Source organism: Notothenia rossii, assembly GCF_949606895.1.
Source record: "Notothenia rossii genome assembly, chromosome: 3".
Lineage (NCBI taxonomy): Eukaryota > Metazoa > Chordata > Actinopteri > Perciformes > Nototheniidae > Notothenia > Notothenia rossii.
In genome coordinates this window covers 28,033,703-28,050,434 of record NC_136901.1, presented here as the reverse complement: position 1 = coordinate 28,050,434, position 16,732 = coordinate 28,033,703, and the positions used below count along the sequence as shown (strand labels likewise).

At 41.1% G+C, this 16,732-nt stretch overlaps 1 protein-coding gene across 2 annotated transcripts in view; it reads right to left on the bottom strand.

Moving 5' to 3' along the window:
- Positions 1-16,732, bottom strand: part of adamtsl3 (ADAMTS-like 3) — a 91,707-nt gene that overhangs the window by 23,965 nt on the left and 51,010 nt on the right. Inside the window, exons 1-7 of one of the 2 annotated variants that reach the window (XM_079669212.1) lie at positions 13,529-13,715; positions 9,584-9,711; positions 4,019-4,064; positions 3,472-3,708; positions 1,491-1,617; positions 1,294-1,368; positions 292-449 (exon numbers count right to left, since the gene is read on the bottom strand). In XM_079669212.1, the coding sequence (XP_079525338.1) occupies positions 292-449; positions 1,294-1,368; positions 1,491-1,617; positions 3,472-3,708; positions 4,019-4,064; positions 9,584-9,711; positions 13,529-13,582 (825 nt within the window). In that variant the 5' untranslated portion in view covers positions 13,583-13,715. Of the gene's footprint in view, positions 1-291; positions 450-1,293; positions 1,369-1,490; positions 1,618-3,471; positions 3,709-4,018; positions 4,065-9,583; positions 9,712-13,528; positions 13,716-16,732 lie in introns of those variants that run through there. The other variant, XM_079669211.1, reaches the window with a different exon arrangement.

Below are 16,732 nucleotides of genomic sequence, written 5' to 3'. Positions count from 1 at the left end.
ATATTTGTTGTCCCTATTACTATCTCTCCTTTATTTTATTAAAAATAATTATTTCTATTTCTTTTCTCCATACATTGTTGTTATATTTAATTATTTCTTATACTGATCACTTAATTATCACTACTACTAGCTCTCCACCTATTGAGGTATTTATCAATGTAAATTTTCCTGTCAAGAAATGGGCAACGAAAAGTGAATAGCTTGGTCTTCTTCCCCGAAAAACTCAATTAACAAAACCATGGAGGAAAAAAAACGAGTGCAGCTTTAATAGATATATACTTAGGCTCTTACTTTGAGAGTGAAATCTGCTCCAAGTGGGCCGGTGATTCTCAGGATCTCCTTATCGGAAAGTTTCTGGAAGTCCAGGGTGGTGTTCTCCAGGAGGAACTGCCCCGATTTATCCAACACCAGCTCACCTTTCACCCCCTGCAGGGTCTTACTCTCCACGTCTAGAAAGAGGAAACAAAGTGAAAGCTTGAGCAAAATGAAGTTTGTAGGTTAAAATACAAGAAAGATTCAACATCTTCGATCATCATCATTTCTTATCTACATTTTCTGAACTGAAACAGCAAATTAAAGGAAGAGCAGGGACCTCTTCACTGTTTTACCTCCCCTTATCCCTGGCCTAATAACACAAGACCCTTGTGTGATTTCAGCAAGGACTTTTCAACAAAAACAATGGGGGAACGCGGGAAGCAGCAACCAGCAGACACATGGTTACAATTTAAGAGCTTTTTGGCCAAAGAGAAAGAGGGAAATATTAAATGAAAAATCTGTCCATTCAGAAAATCTTTCGACCTGGCCCAGGAAACAATCTGTAAACTAAGCGTGGAAAAAAGCTAGATGCTGAAATGGAACATTTGTTATCGATTTGAAACAGTGTGGAGTCTGATGCCAGCACTTTGACACCAGAGAGATCTGCTGGAAGCCTCACACCTTCTCTGAGCCAGGGCAATGGGGAAAAATAAATATCTGGTTATTCTGTGCTGAGCTACTTTCAAAACCAGAGCCCAAAATGTAATATATTTCATAATGAAATGTTGACTTCACAATGCTTTTTGGGCGAGATATTCATTAGAGGTCAAGCAAGTATAACTTATAATGGAAAAGTAATATTTCTTTTGAATCGCAAGTCTTTTAAAACACAACATGACCGGCAGTAAAACTCCCAAAGCACATGCAGAAAACTTGTGTTTAATGTGCAGGTATTTGGCGATAAAAAACAAAGCCAAATACAAATATCATGTTCAACTGTTTTGGATGGAAGGGCACCCTGGACCTACCAAGACTTACACAAGTGATCCGGGCCTTTCAGGACCAGGCGAACATGACGACTCTTAAAGGGGACGGCAACAACCGTGTCCTCAGCTGCAGTGAGACATTGAAAAAAAACAGCTTTAAGAATATCATTAATAGTTATACAGATCACAAATACAGATACAATAAGAACACTGATTATTATTTGAATTTGTTGAAGTGAGATACTTTACTTTTTCCTGATGCATGCTGGGTCTTGTAGTGTCCTCGCACCAGTCTGCAGGATGAGCCGTCTCCATTGCACACACCGCAGTTGTCCTCCTTCACTGCGCTCCCCAATTCATGATCACAACCTACAATCTATCACACAAAGACAAATACACAGAGATACTCAGATCTTGTACTTCTGTAAAAGTACCAGAGTGTAGGAATACTCTTTTACAAGTACAAGTCCTGGATTAAAAATGTTACTCAAGTAAAAGTACAAAAGAGTTAGCATCAACATATACTTAAATTACCAAAAGTAGAAATACTCACAATGCAGATTGGTCCATTTCAGAATAATGTATATAATATGTTTTTATTATAATTATTGATGCGTTAAAGTGTTATCAAAGGCAGTAAAGGGGCTGCAGGGTAGCTTGCGTAACTAAAGTCTTATTTAAGTGTAAACTGTATTAATATAGCACCTTTCACATCATTAATTCAAATCTGCAAAGTAACTAAACGTGCAAAATCAAAGTATTGGAGTAAAAGGACACCATTTAGCTCTGACTTTTAGTGGAGTAGAAGTAGAAAGTGGCTTAAAATTGAAATACTCAAGTACAAGTATCTCGTAAATGTACTCTATACCACTGCAAATACATAATTCATAACAAAACATTATCCAAAACTTGTCCAGCAATATGATTTCTAATTTTCATTTTTATCAAAATAAATAAACTGTGAAATAATAAAAAGAAGAACAAAGATACTTGTAAAATTCCCAGTAATGTTAAGTAAGTATGTTAGTAAGTTATGTTGAGTTAGTTAAAGAAGATGTCTTCCTTCATACTATTGAAAGGTTATAGTAAAAATATCAAACCATCCCTCAGGGTTCTTCCATATTCAGACCAGGTGTATTGTTTCTACTTTTACAATACCCTGCTTAAACTGTCCCCCAGTGTTTTTTTTAAACATCATCCGCAATCATGCCTAGTTGATTAATGGAGTTTTTAACTATTTTTGTCGTTAAGATAAAACCAGAACCACAGTGTGATAATAAGCCTGGTAAGAGAGACTCTGCACACACAAGGAATGGGACGTCATTTCATTCAACCGGGAGAAAATGCATTGTAAAGTGTTTCCTGTACTGTCACTCAGATATTATCCTCAGTAAAGATTCATCTGTAAAGCAGATGTGGAGACGTTAGTATTGTTGGTCAACCAACTGTTTAAGTTTTATTGTTTGAATAACAATACAAAAAAAACATGTTATGTTTTATTTCATTTCTTGCACAGAGCATTTGTCTTAATTAATGAGCTAAACAAGACGAGAATATACTTCAATAAAAGTAAGATATTCAGTTTTAGGGACTGATTTTAGCTTTAAATTGTATTAAAAAAATTCAAATGCTTAAAATTCATGTTCAAATAATCTGATTAATCTCAAAAGGGTGTCTCAAATCAAATGGAAAAAGGATAGTATCAAATCAAATCTGAAGTTTTAATGATTTAATTAAAACTTTACATTGATCGAGCTGCATAAATACTCCGACTTCCACTGGCTGCCCATCAAACAGCGCATTGACTTTAAAATCTTCCTTTTCACTTACAAAGCCCTCAACAAGCTCCACCCCAAATTGCTCCTGTGGGGATTGTCCACAGTACTGAATGTATGTACGGTAAGTCGCTTTGGATAACAAATGACATGTAATGTAAAGCGCTTTGAGCACCAGGAAAAACGCTATATAATTAACATGTATTATTATGTTTGTCCTAATTTTCTACAAAAATGATTTCAATTTGATCTAACCCTGGCAGACTGCACTCTGGAGGATGCATTTTGCAGATTTTCTTGATAAGATTTATCCAAACTATATTTATTGGTTTCTTAAAAGTGTGTCTTTAGACCCTCTATTTTGCCTACGTAATACAGTAAGCGTGGGGCTTATCACGATAGATACATTAAAAAGAAGCAAGATGAAGTCCTCACAGTGGGATTCTTCCTCCTACCTGGCACACTCCGCTGATGCACATGTCCAAAGACTCGGTGTAGCAGCGGGTCCCGTCCAGCACTTTGGGGGCCAGCTCCATCACAAGGCCCGAGCCTTTCGCTTTGCACTTGAGAGCGCAGGGGTTGTCGGGGTCATTGTACACAGGAAGCCACTCGTGGTACTGACCCTGGTACCGCACGTCTGCGTGGGCCGAACACTGCTGGGCACGGAAGTCACCGGACTCTGGAGGACAATCCTGAGGGGCAAAGAAAATGTTAAGCCAATTTCTATAATTAGCGCAAAGACTATCACAACTGTAATGCAGGAGAATAGCGATTGTTGAATGTCAAAGTATTGATCGCTAACTGAAAGGAGAACTAGAGTGATGTTTCCCTACTTAACTTCTCACTGTCTCTCAAACAAGAGAATCATACATGACTTCATTACACCCTTCGACCATAAACCTTGGTAACCTAGTGACAGTTCCACTACTCTTATCACAATGTGCTCTGCTCATTTCATTAAGAAAAAGGCCCTTAAAAGCTTTTTGAATTTGACCAACCTACCACATTAATGCAGGTGCGATATTTGATGTTCTGCCCTTCACAGGTCCTGCAGAAGAAAGAAATGAACATGTGAGTACAGAGGCTTTGGAGGTTAATGATGAAAAAAAACACAATCCAAACCAGCCATTTTCTCCAACTATTGACTCTTTTTCGGAATCCTATATTGATGATGTAACAACATTTAAACGAGGGCTTTGTGATATATTTGCTAAAATGTAATTTCATTCCAATTTTGTGATGTTCGATTCACACAAGGGGGATGTTTGTGTGGGGAACAGGATGAAACAAATCCTGCAATATTGCAAATTACGATTGATTTCAAACTTGCATAGCCTACTTGAGGAAAAAAAAGAATAGGTCAAAGTCTGAAAATGAACTTTCACAAACTTTAGATATAAAGCAGGACATGTTTAAAACAGAGTCCATAGGTACTCAAAATCCAAAAATAAAATACTAAACTCTTTTCTTAGTTGTCGGTGTGGTCATCGCTTTGTAAGCCAACAGAAGTGCACACAGTAGTAGAGTAGAGTGGCGTCTGCTGAACAGATCGGAGCGGTTTGGGTCACGACAGTCCGCAGTGTCTTTACCCAAATGATGGAGCTAACCACTTATTGAAAATAAGGATTCCTTTGTGCTTTGATGCCGAGTGATGATAAACCATTGATGGTGACTATGATAGGCCTATTATCCGAGCCCCCAGTGGAAACTTATCAAAGGATTTTCTTTGGAGTTTTGGAAACTCTAGGAATTCCAGTGTCGTCGTCCTTTAGCTAATCTGGAATCATGATTGGAGGCAACATCGTGGAGTTTGGACTCATGGAGGAGCGATGGCTGGAGGATTTTGTACAATATTATTCCAGAGAGCGGAGGGAGTGAATGTGAAGTGTGTGGCATGGGCATGGCAGGAACATTAGACTCCGTTACGTATCCAGACGGTCCCCTCTGCCGAGCCAAACAGCGGGTCACGAGGCTCGGACCCAAACAAGAGCCTTTGAAGGCTCCAGAGACAGGAGCAAAGAAGAGCAATATATATATATATATATATATATATATATATATATATATATATATATATATATATAGGGGCAAAGGGAATAAAGTGAATTTCCCTTTTAATTTCCTCTTAACTTTGGAAGCTAAAGTGAAGGCTAAGCAGAAGTCGGGCCGGGACTGGAGATTCCTCATGGCGTCATTATAGGTTAGGGAAAAAAACGACAGGAGCACATAACACATAACTCATAGACTATGGCCATGCTCTTTCCTGCCAAATATTCACAGAAGACACAACTACATCAATGAGACTGCATAGAGAGTGAAACTAGCATCTAGCGTGCCAACAACCCCATTCTTAGACAGGAACTCCAATCTATAGTAACCATGAACAATGAATTCCCTTTAAATATTGGATATGCATTAAAGTGTTCTTGGCTCATAATGTCTATATATATGTCATCAAGTCTTCTCACTAGATTGAAAGTAATTGCAACCGGGTTCCATGACCTTCACCATAATATTGATACACTTGAGGTGGGTGGGCACATGAATAGTTCAAAAAATAGTCCCTGTGATCAATTTGGGAAATTAAGAGCATTCAGGACATCTAGGAAGGTTAATATAAAGTTAAGAAAGATGAAAGAATAGTAGAAACGTGAAATACTCATTTCCTTTGTCAGTACGTTTTTTGAAAAGAGCCGGAGATCATTATATTTTGAGGATGACAGATAATGGGTCTTTTGACTCCTGACATCTCATAAAGTGCATGTCAAAGTCTTCACTTATCCAGTGGAATATCTCTGAACCCACAAGATGGATTGGAAAAATCATTCGTACAGACATTCATGGTTCCCAGACGAAATATCTACGTGACAAGCTGACTTTTTGAGATGTTTTTAGCACTGCAAAGGGTGGTCCCTTATTCTGTAAAGGACACATAATCAAGGTGCCAGGCCCAACTTAATTAGGGCAGCTAAATCAGTCATTCCCTTGGAGAAAATGCTCTTTTAACTACCACCCCCATCTAAAAACAAGACTTTATAACACAGCCTTGCCTGGCTTTGGTGAACATTCCAGTCATTTCATGCTACTGCCAGTAATTTCTGCTAATCAGAGACCCAATGAAGAGTAAACACATCCTCATCTGGGTGAGAAGTTATTTTCAACACTTATATACGTATTTAACTTGTTCCCCTGCATAGGACTGTGCAGCTTTATTTCTTCATGTTGGAAGGTTTAATGGGGTAAGTCTGCTAATAATTATTATTTTTATTATCAGTAAATCCGCTGATCGTTTTCTAGATTTCCAAAGGGAAAAATGTCTATTCCAGTTTCTATAATTCCAAGGTGATGTCTTCAAATGTCTTATTTTGTCTTTCTGAACCAAAACATAAACACTTTAATATGATATAAAAAAGATAAAGAGATGAAATCACTATATTTGAGAGGCTGAACACAACATTATTAATACATTATCAGAATGGTTAGCAATTATTTTCCCGTTGATTTGAAAGTCAACTAATTGTTTTTGCTCTATAATAGGATACATGCATTTTTCAAACATTCAAAAAAAGCCAAAATAAAGTCAAGGCTGGCTTCAATTTGATAAACAATAAAAGACCAATATGACCAAACCACGAGCCTCGTAAAAAAAATGAGCAGCACTTTCTCGCGCCATAACACTCAATCCATATGTCCACACTCGCTTCCAATGCTGTTGTTAATAATGGAGATTGTGATCAAGTGAAGGGGGGACTAATGAGGGCCAGCAATCTGCGCTGTGCATGTGCGGTTGTCTCACTCGTTCGTTGTCTCACTCGTGCGTTTCAATATTTGGTCTTACGTGTGTGTGTGTGTGTGTGTGTGTGTGTGTGTGTGTGTGTGTGTGTGTGTGTGTGTGTGTGTGTGTGTGTGTGTGTGTGTGTGTGTGTGTGTGTGTGTGTGTGTGTGTGTGTGTGTGTGTGTGTGTGTGTGTGTGTGTGTGTGTGTGTGTGTGTGTGTGTGTGTGTGTGTGTTTAAAGGTCGGGGAGTTGGAGTGGTATTGGTTTGGAGGGTGTCGCAGGCCCGTTTCCAGCCTCTCTTTCCAAAGAGTCACACACACAAGGGGCCTTGTGCTGGGCTTTTTTTAATGACGCCGTTTGATCTGCCACCCGGTCCCAGGCTACCGCTCCCGTGTTCCATCGCAAAAGCAGGGTGAGGCGGGATGAGGTGGGACGGAGGGTCCTACCATTTCCTCCCCAAAAAGAAAATACCTACATTACTGCTACTGCCAAACAACACACAAGTTTGTAAACATACCCGCCGCGGACTTCTACACCACCTACATCCCACATGAGGCTCAGACCCCAAACACCTCTTAACACGTCAATTGCTTTTACAGCCAGTAGCGTTGTAAGGTGTTACTGACCAAAATAATCTGGGCAAGCAGAGAGAAATGACCGCTGCTGATATCATTAAATGAACTCCTCAAAAAGCCATTGACCTCAGTGTTTACAGAGTAGCACATGGGGGGTCTGGCACTTTCAGTTTGAGGTTTTCACAGCCTCATGCTTTTCAGCCTGGCTCCCCAGCACCAGTGCAGACAGATGGTTAAAAGCACCTTATGGTACACCTCAGATATGATCTGCATTATTTTTTTTGTCTTTGGATAGTTGTAATGTTTTACGATCTCCCCCTGAACCCCAAACACTGAAACAGGGGCGACTTTGGCAGCATTCCTGGCTACCTTTAGCGAGAGAGCAATACATTCGGGGAACTGTAAAATAGAGGAATGCAGTGAAGTCACCCCGCAGCTATTTCTCAGTCAATAAATGTGACAACATTTTTATAGGAAACATACCCTCTCATTCCCTTTTCTCCTATTTTTTCTTCCTTAAATCCACTTGTAATTGACCACTCTGTCCATTACACTTTGCCTCAAGCTTTAATCTCGAAGTGCTCAGTGAGCTTGAAGCCTAACCAACCGGGCGACTTTAGCACCAGGATGAAAGGACAAAAAGGTCCAAAGTGCAAGTTCAAGTTCGTACCCAGACTTAAGCAGAGATGATGAGCAGTGGGAATCAAACCAACATGGGTTCCCAAACTCTATCACAGTAAAGTTATTAAAAGTGACATGCACTTTGGAAAGATACATTGATTGTTACTGTAGGCTTTGATTTACAATTTTCATTACTGAAAATCATATCCCCATTATCACTGATGATGAATTCAAGATTAATTCTCACATGGCCATCTAGACAGCACTAGGAGGTGGATGGGCAAGTGATCTCAGTTGACCCCTCAGGGCTATTTAACCGTCACATTACAGTCATACAGTATGTATTGTGAGCACTCTCACTGCAGCCCATGGGAATGGAGTGAGATTTACTCACACTATTAGGGACGCTGTCTGGATTTATTTGGCAGAACGGCCCTGAGCAAAAAGAACCCCCCCACACTCTCCTCCTTTCCCTCTCTCGAAATCTTAAAGCTGTGATATAGCACTTTAATGGAAACCAGTCCAACCCCAGTCAGGACTTAGCTCTTTATAAAAGGGAGATTACCTCGGATAGTGTTTTAACACACACTTACAAATCGTCGCATTTACTTAAGGTATGCTTTCCTCTAAGTACGAAGGGTCCACAGGACTCCAAAAAAGGAATACCAATTATTTTCTAGACGCTGTTTTTAATCAATTTATCATATTTAGTTATGCATTTAACAAATAATTAAGAAAGACATAGTTCAAATGTGTAAGTACAGTACATGCTTCCTAAGCTAACGTTGTATATGCTCACTTCACACTCATAACAACCGCCTACAGACATAAATAAACCAGTGACTGTATTCGCCATGACACAGACAGTCTGTAGTTTGTACTTGTTTAACTTCTGTACAGTTTCTGAAAAGATATGAGGAGCTGTGATCTCTGTGTGCTAACTTCTAACAGCTAATGGCTGATGTTTTCTGGTTGAACATCAGTGACGGCAGGCTGAGATCCTCACCTCTGATTGGCTTCCGCGAGAATGCGTCACGTGAATTTGACGCTCAAGTTGAAAAAATTGAACTCTCGCGTTTGACGCGGCCCCCTTCAATCGCGTGATTCGTGCCGCGTCCACCGCTTCATGCGCGCCGTCGGAGCGAATTCGCGTCTGATCGTGTCTCTGCATTGACTTTACATGTAATCGCGCCGCCCCCAAACGTCGCATCGCGTCCGGTGTGAATGCAGCATTACATTACAGTGATGAGTGATCACAACAGATGTTGCTTTTTATTGGTTTAACTTGCAAGAAGTTTACATTTAGTTAATGCACTTTTGTTTCATTAGTTAAAAATCATTACCTTAAATTCCATTCTTGTACCACATTAGGTGTGATTTTGAGGTAGATATTATGATTACAAATGTTGCATGAGTATCACCAATGGTGTTGCTTGAAGATTCTCTCTGACCAATCTAAGGTCTTAACCTTGATTACGGTGGCACCAACAAAAACACCAAGTACCCTCTACAACATTTGCTCAAATAAAACCCAAAACGGCAAGTAGACTATGCTGTGGAAACACCCCTGTATGTAGAGTATGTGTGAGACTTACTTGGAACTGAGGCATCTTCTGAGGGAGTATGAGGCGCCTCCTCCACAGGTCCGGGAGCATTCACTCCATGAACCCCAGGCGTCCCACAGAGTGTCTCTGTCCTCCTCGGATCGCGCCGTCCTCGAGCTCTACAGGCAGAAGAGAAGGAGGAAGTGATGATGAGAGATCTGTCATAGAAACCATTGAGCAGTTACCATTTAGCATTCTCACTTTTATCATCACATCCATTCAAACCAATGCAATGTTGTCTTTTATATTGTTTATCATCATCTCTGCAAGTCCCAACCAAACTGATTATTTCGTATCCCTCTTTTGAGATACAATATGTGGCTTCCTTGGTTTAATCAGGACACACAGAAAAGTCAGAGCTGCTATCCTGAATTAAAGTCCATGAGCTGCTGAAAAAGAAACACAAGTGCATGTGACAGGATGAGCAAGAGTGCAAGAGGAAGTAATCAAAAGCGCTCAACTTTTCCCCTTTTGAATATCTCAAATGTCATTCTTCAGATTATGAAAAGTTAGTCCTCTCTTTAACTTCGGGCCTCGCTTGTGTGTCTCTCTGCTAATTGCATTGTGCTGTATTTGGCAGCAGAGGTACTGTAGGGCTATTACTGCAGGATCCAAAGTCAATATTATGAGAAGATGAATCCTGTGACTGCAAGGACAATGTGGATCTCAGATGAAGAGAAAAAGCCAAGAAATAAAAGATCCTCTCCACCCTATCTTAAAATATTTGTACTACTCTTTGCTTTTCAAGGCCTTTTTGTATTTCCAGATTAGATTTGACACCTTGCACTAAAGAAGGTGTTTATTTGTAAGGCTGGCACTGTCATCTGATGCGGATCACCTACTGCTTCACATGAGTTACGTTTCTTTGTCTTGGCTGTGCTCAGCAGCAGAGCTCTTCTCAATGCCCTTTGCAGGTCTGACTGAATGAAGTCAGAGCGCTACGTTACAGATTCAGATGGAGTGAAAAGGAAAATATATTGCTTCTGCGATCTAGAACAAAGGCAGCTTAGCTCCGTGGAGGTATTCCACTCAAAGCTGCCAAAATAGCTGGTTCTATACCTGTTAAATGGATGAAAACCTGGAAAATGAAAGAAAAGACTTGGAACCAAGACTGGGACAAATCATCCACCTTCCATGGCAGCAGGAATGTGGTTTCAAAGACGTGAGGTGCAAACACATTCAATAAAATAATCTGCCATTCAACAGAGGCTTTAAGGCTTTGAAAAGGAATAGATGGGTCCAAGAGAAAATTATCATTTTGTACAATAACCTGAACACTTAGGCAGTCATTATAGTGTAGGTGAACCATGAAAGATTATTTTAAGTTTTCAAAAAGGCAGCTGTTGTGTGCTATATACATAGCACGGGATCTGTACACCAGTTTTTGAAAGTGACCTAAAAATACAAAGTCCTGCAGATTAGGAATGAAATGTGGTGCACAACAAGCCCTACTACTCTAAACACACTGAATAAGCCAGGGAACATTATGTGTAACTAGGGGTGCAACGAATGGGAAATTCTTGGCCGAAACCGATACCGAAAATAGGAAACAGTTGGCCGAAAACCGAATGCCGAAAGGCCGAAAATGATTAATAGAAATATATATATATATATATATATATATATATATAATGTATACATTTTTTACCAATGTTCTTCAGCTACCTGATTATGGAAAAATACATGATTATGGCAAAATTTAACTTAACTTAAATACTAATCACTATTACGGGTCCATAAAACATTTATTCAGCACTTTTGAATGCATACAGTACATTAATTCCAAGTCAAGTGCATTTTCTTTTCTCTGTAGGATAACTACAACAAAGTGCATTCAGAACAAAGCCAAGGTGCTTTAAAACTGCATAAACATCTAGGCCAGTAGGCCTACAACAAAATAGTGTAAATAAAGACTGTAACAGCCAGGCCTTCAACAACAACAAATGCACCTATAAGTTTGGTAACCTAACGTGTTGTTGTGATGACGTAATCAAAACGCGACAAGCACGGCGCGCGACCACGCTCGCGGCTGGCTCAGAGCCAACATGTCTGCCGCTTGGAAATATTTCAAAATATCAGAGAAAGAGGCGCGGATTGCGATTTGTAAAACGTGTTCAGCTGACATTTCTCGAGGGGGCGTAACTGCAAAGACTTTCACCACTTCGGGATTACTCCACCACTTGAAATCAAAACACCCGGACAAATATGCGGAGTATGATCAACGTAACCCTGTTCTCTGACATTCGGTGATATTTTTTCGTGATATTTTTTCGCCGAAAGCCGAAAAGGGCCTTTTTAACCATTTTCGGCCGATAATTTTTGGTGGCCGAATATTCGGTGCATCCCTATGTGTAACACCTGCCCTCAAAAAGATTTATGCCCACTGAGCTGACAAATAGTTTACAGTGAATGTCCAGCCTTGCGTTTGAGATACAAAGCCTTGGGATTTTAGAAGAAAAACTCAGGATACGCCGAGTTATTTTGACCTCTTTGGCCCTGTTTCCCCCCAACAGCATGGCATTGTGCTTGGTCTACAAAGATGAATGGATTTCAGGGGAAAGCAGAATCGAGGTAATAATACTGCCTCGATTATTTTCTTTGGGTCACGGTAGCAAAAACTCCCATGCTGTAAGCTACGGAGCGAGGGTGGTGGGTTCACGTTATTAAAAGTGCGTGGGGACAGATATAAATGGCTGTCAGTGCTGATGACGCCTGAGGAACAGCAGAGGGGAACGGAGAGACCTAAACACGCCGCCAATGGAGCATGCAGCCAAACGCATCGGCTCTACTTTCTGCACGGGCCAACTATTCTCGTGTTTGGATCCACGGTAAATAAACACAGGCAGTGCTCTGGGCAGCCGCTTAACACACCACCTTAATTCTCCTTTGAAAAGCAATCAGTGAATTTTGACCTCATTTACGGCTGGGAGCTGTGTGTTGCAAAGCCAAGAGGGCCAGAGGCAAAACAAGGCTGGTGAAGACAGAGGAGGGGAAGGAGGGATGGAGATGTGGAGGTTGCTTGGCTGATGGTGCTGCTATTGTTCTCAATAAAAAGGCGGAGGAACACAAGGCTCACGGCAGTCCTGCTGGGATTTGGATCCAATTATCAAAAGGCTCGGGTATCGACTTGGAGCCTTCCTAACCTCTTTTGCTCTGGGGTTTTATTTGCACTGTAACACTAGCATTTACACAACAAAGCAGTGACATTTAAACACATTTGTTCTCTGGCTCTTTAACTTGGAGAAAAACAGCAAACATGTGACCACAAAAGGCCCCTGTGGCTGTCAGGCATCCAAAGTGGAAGAGAGGAAATGAGCACATGATAAAAAAGGCCAGTGATCCCCATATTATGTTATTCTGATGGACAGATTCTATTTAAGTCACCTGTCAGCAGCTGAGACTAAGGACATTTTCCTTGAAGATGGAAAACTCCTCGGCAGGGGAAAGAAACCAGACTCTGGAGCCTTTTTTCGCAGACTGTGTCAATATACACACGATGGCCTTTTCAGTCGGAAAGACATACGATATTTTGCACATCTGCTGAATCCCTTGTCGTCTGCTCCACGCAGCACGCCACTGTACTCACCGTCAAGCAAGGCACTCACTGCAATGTAACGGGGAGTGCTAACAAACACATGACAAGTCTTCTTTTGTGACTTAACAACAAAGGAGGCATCGGGACGTTTGAGCCAAACTCAATAACACAAGTCAGCTCACACTAACTGCCTTGTTAGAGCTGAAATGACTCCACCATCTGAAGAGTGCATTTCTGCTGCATAAATCACTTAACCCAAAAATACATGCAGACACACTCCTACACAGGAAAAGCAATCTATTGGAACCCACGTGAGAAGTATTTAAATGAATACATTGAATATAAAAGACAATGTTTTTTTGTTGGATAAAGATTTAGGAAAATATGAAACGTTACAGTACCAGGATGAGAAGAGCTGTCACCAGTAGCTTGCAAGATACAACATGTCGCTCCATGCCTCCCAGAGTGTGTGAGTCACCCTCTCCGGCTCTGAGTGAGTGTGTGTGATGCTCGGCTCTCCAGGTCACTCTGAGTCGCGTCTGTCTGCCTGCCGGCTCCTCTCTGACTCGCTCCCCTTCTTCCTCAGGAGTAAGGGGAGGGGAGGAGGGCTGGGAGTGTATGTGTGTGTGTGTGTGTGTGTTTTTGTGTGAATGTGGGGGGAGTAATCGGACAGGATCCGAGCCCCACGATTCCTTCAGGTCTGGCACACTAGCCAATCAATAAATGTGCCTCAGTCAAGCATGCTAGTTCAAACAAGGAACAGCGCCAGCTGCAACCTCACAACTTCACACGTGTGTGTGTGTGTGTGTGTGTGTGTGTGTGTGTGTGTGTGTGTGTGTGTGTGTGTGTGTGTGTGTGTGTGTGTGTGTGTGTGTGTGTGTGTGTGTGTGTGTGTGTGTCAGTCAGAGAGTAGGAATAATGGCTGACAGACAACAATTGTAAACCAATTTTCTTTCCTCCTTTGATTCTTTCCATTTCTTCTTCTAAAATCTCAAATGTCTGCCTCTTACACTCCACTTTTCTCCTCATTTTATTTAGCCCATGCTGCCGTTTTTCATTTCTCTTTAGCTCTAGACAGCTTTGCTCAGTCTACTGCCAGCACTGTGTTTTGGAAATGTCAAAAATTCTCAGTTGTACGGAGCAAGAGAATCTACTAGCATGTTTTGGATTTTGGTTTGACAGCGTTGTTTTTATGAATATGTTGAAAAAAAACTGAAATGTCCATGCATGCACAGATATGCCGACTCCAAAACATCTTAACAAAAGGAGCACATGACTTCATGTCCGGCTCCTGACTGTGTTTGGTTTACAAGGAGTTACATGTGAGATCCCCATGTAAAATCAGATGACATAGTCCAGTCACTTAAGCTATCAGAATAGACCTCTCAGCCATGGAGACTTATTTTTGGATTTCTTTATGAGCTAAAGGTCTACTTCAATAGAGCCTTTCATAACATCTGGCAGCTTAAGCTAGGGAACATTTGCACTGTGGAGGTGGGGAACAAGCCAGGTGTCCCCTGGAGGGACAATACCTCTGGTTATAGAGAAAAACAACCGGCGAGATGGACAGCTCTTGGCGCAGAGGGAATATACTATTCACTGAGTGACTTTCCAGTTATAACTTCCTGAAATGGCAAGAGAAAAAAAGTGAAAAGAAGTCAAGGTTGGTGCCAACCCACTGGTGCCCCTTCATGTGACTTACAAGGTAGCAGGCTATCATTCAGGAATCCAGCCCTCGCTTTCCAAAGACAATAAAAAACCCTGTGCCCTTCAAATCAAGACTTCAAATCCAAGCTCCCAATCAAACACCAAATCAAAAACCACATGATTGCTATCAATTAAGGCTGCGAGGAATGTGCCGCACTCCAGAGCAAATAGTCGGCAACCCTAATCACAACACTAGAGCGGATGACTCGATTAACCAGCTCACACACAAACACGTTTTATACTTGAGAAATACACAACAAACCATTCTTGACCTGCTGCTGGAGGTATGGGAATTAGGTGGTTTGACTTGAAGGAGACTACATACTGGGGAACTATCCACATCCAACATCCAACTGGTGTATTTCGTAGTGCCAGCAGGAGGGATGAGGACTTGCACGTTTTGACAGAAATGATACCCCCTCATATTTGCTAACATATGACTACAGAAAATAAACCGTGGCATCGGGGATGTGCCCAGAGTCTAAAACCAAACAACCGAGGAGGAAATTAAAGTGTTTGACTGACACCCACTTGGAGCCAGCTCTCTACCACAACATTGCTTGAGGTGTCTCCTCACAGTTTAAACAATAATCTGTGAAGACGATGAGGTGAGAAAAAACAATATGGTGCATTGTTATTTCACACAAAGGCAGGCTTGGGTATTAGGTTGCATGAGGGGAAGCATGCAAGTGGTTAAGGAGATTAGAGAGAACTGATTGCTTGAAGACAGAACTCTCAACCACTATTTTTGTAGATTCGGGGCATCATTTCAATCGGTTATGATAACATCGTACTCCCTGAAGCAATTATTGAGATCCGGGAACACGGCAAAATCACTTCAGCAAAGTTCACAGGGAAGGATAGAGGAGCAGGAACATCAGTTATGCTTTGAATGATCAAAACTAATTTAAGTAAGTGCAAAATAATAATCCCTCATTGCACAGAAGACTCTCAAATTGTAAGTAGATGTACTTAATGTAAACTCCACCACTGGTTGTTCATTTTTGTACATAGAAATAAGTTCAAATGTCTTTAATTTCTTTAGATAATGTTGGAAAAACCAACCAATTTACCCTGCAAGATTCCAACCATACATACCAACTTCTTGCTTCTCACACTTCGTAGGGTAAAATGACTAGGAAAGCTCTCTCTTGAGCAATATAACATATAAATGTTAACCGGCAATGTTTTCAGGTCTTGTAAAAAGGTCACTAAGTAGGCTTTCCAAGTAGCAGAGGTTTTACAGATCCTTCCCATCACTCCTCTGTGGAGGAATAAGGGGTCAAATTAAGAGATTGCCATATTACGGGGGAATGACCTGAGTTAACAGGCCCAGAGGTCTCAGTAAGAGAGACAAATGAAGCTAAAGTTACCAAGGACTGACTCTAAGTTACACTCAAGAGCCCAAACCATTGACTCCCACAAGGGGACTTAAATGGCTCAGGCGGGATAAATGGTAGCCTCCCATCAACCAACCCCCCCCCCCCCCCCCGCCGTATGTGCTCCAGGCAAGATTTACACCAATGCCATTGTCTGAAAAGCTTTCTGGGCCACGGTATAAAATGTTTTACCAGGACAGTGATTTTACGACATGCAGCTGAAAACCAACCACACTTCACCAACCCCCCCAAAGAGTATTAAAATTAAGATGTAATCAGTTTAATCCAATTCAAGCCAGATGGGAGGTGAGCTGAAAAACAGCAACTGAGAGAAATCAGTAGTACAGTGCTTTCAAACACTCCCACAATATGTTCTTTATTCTTTGTAGTCTGTAATGATTAGCTTCAAAGTTTATTTTCTTCCCATGAACTACTTGAGTATTTACGATTATTATATGGAAGGGGGGGTCGATTGAAATTCTGCAATATTTGGTTTCAGTATTTGTTGGTAATCTGAAG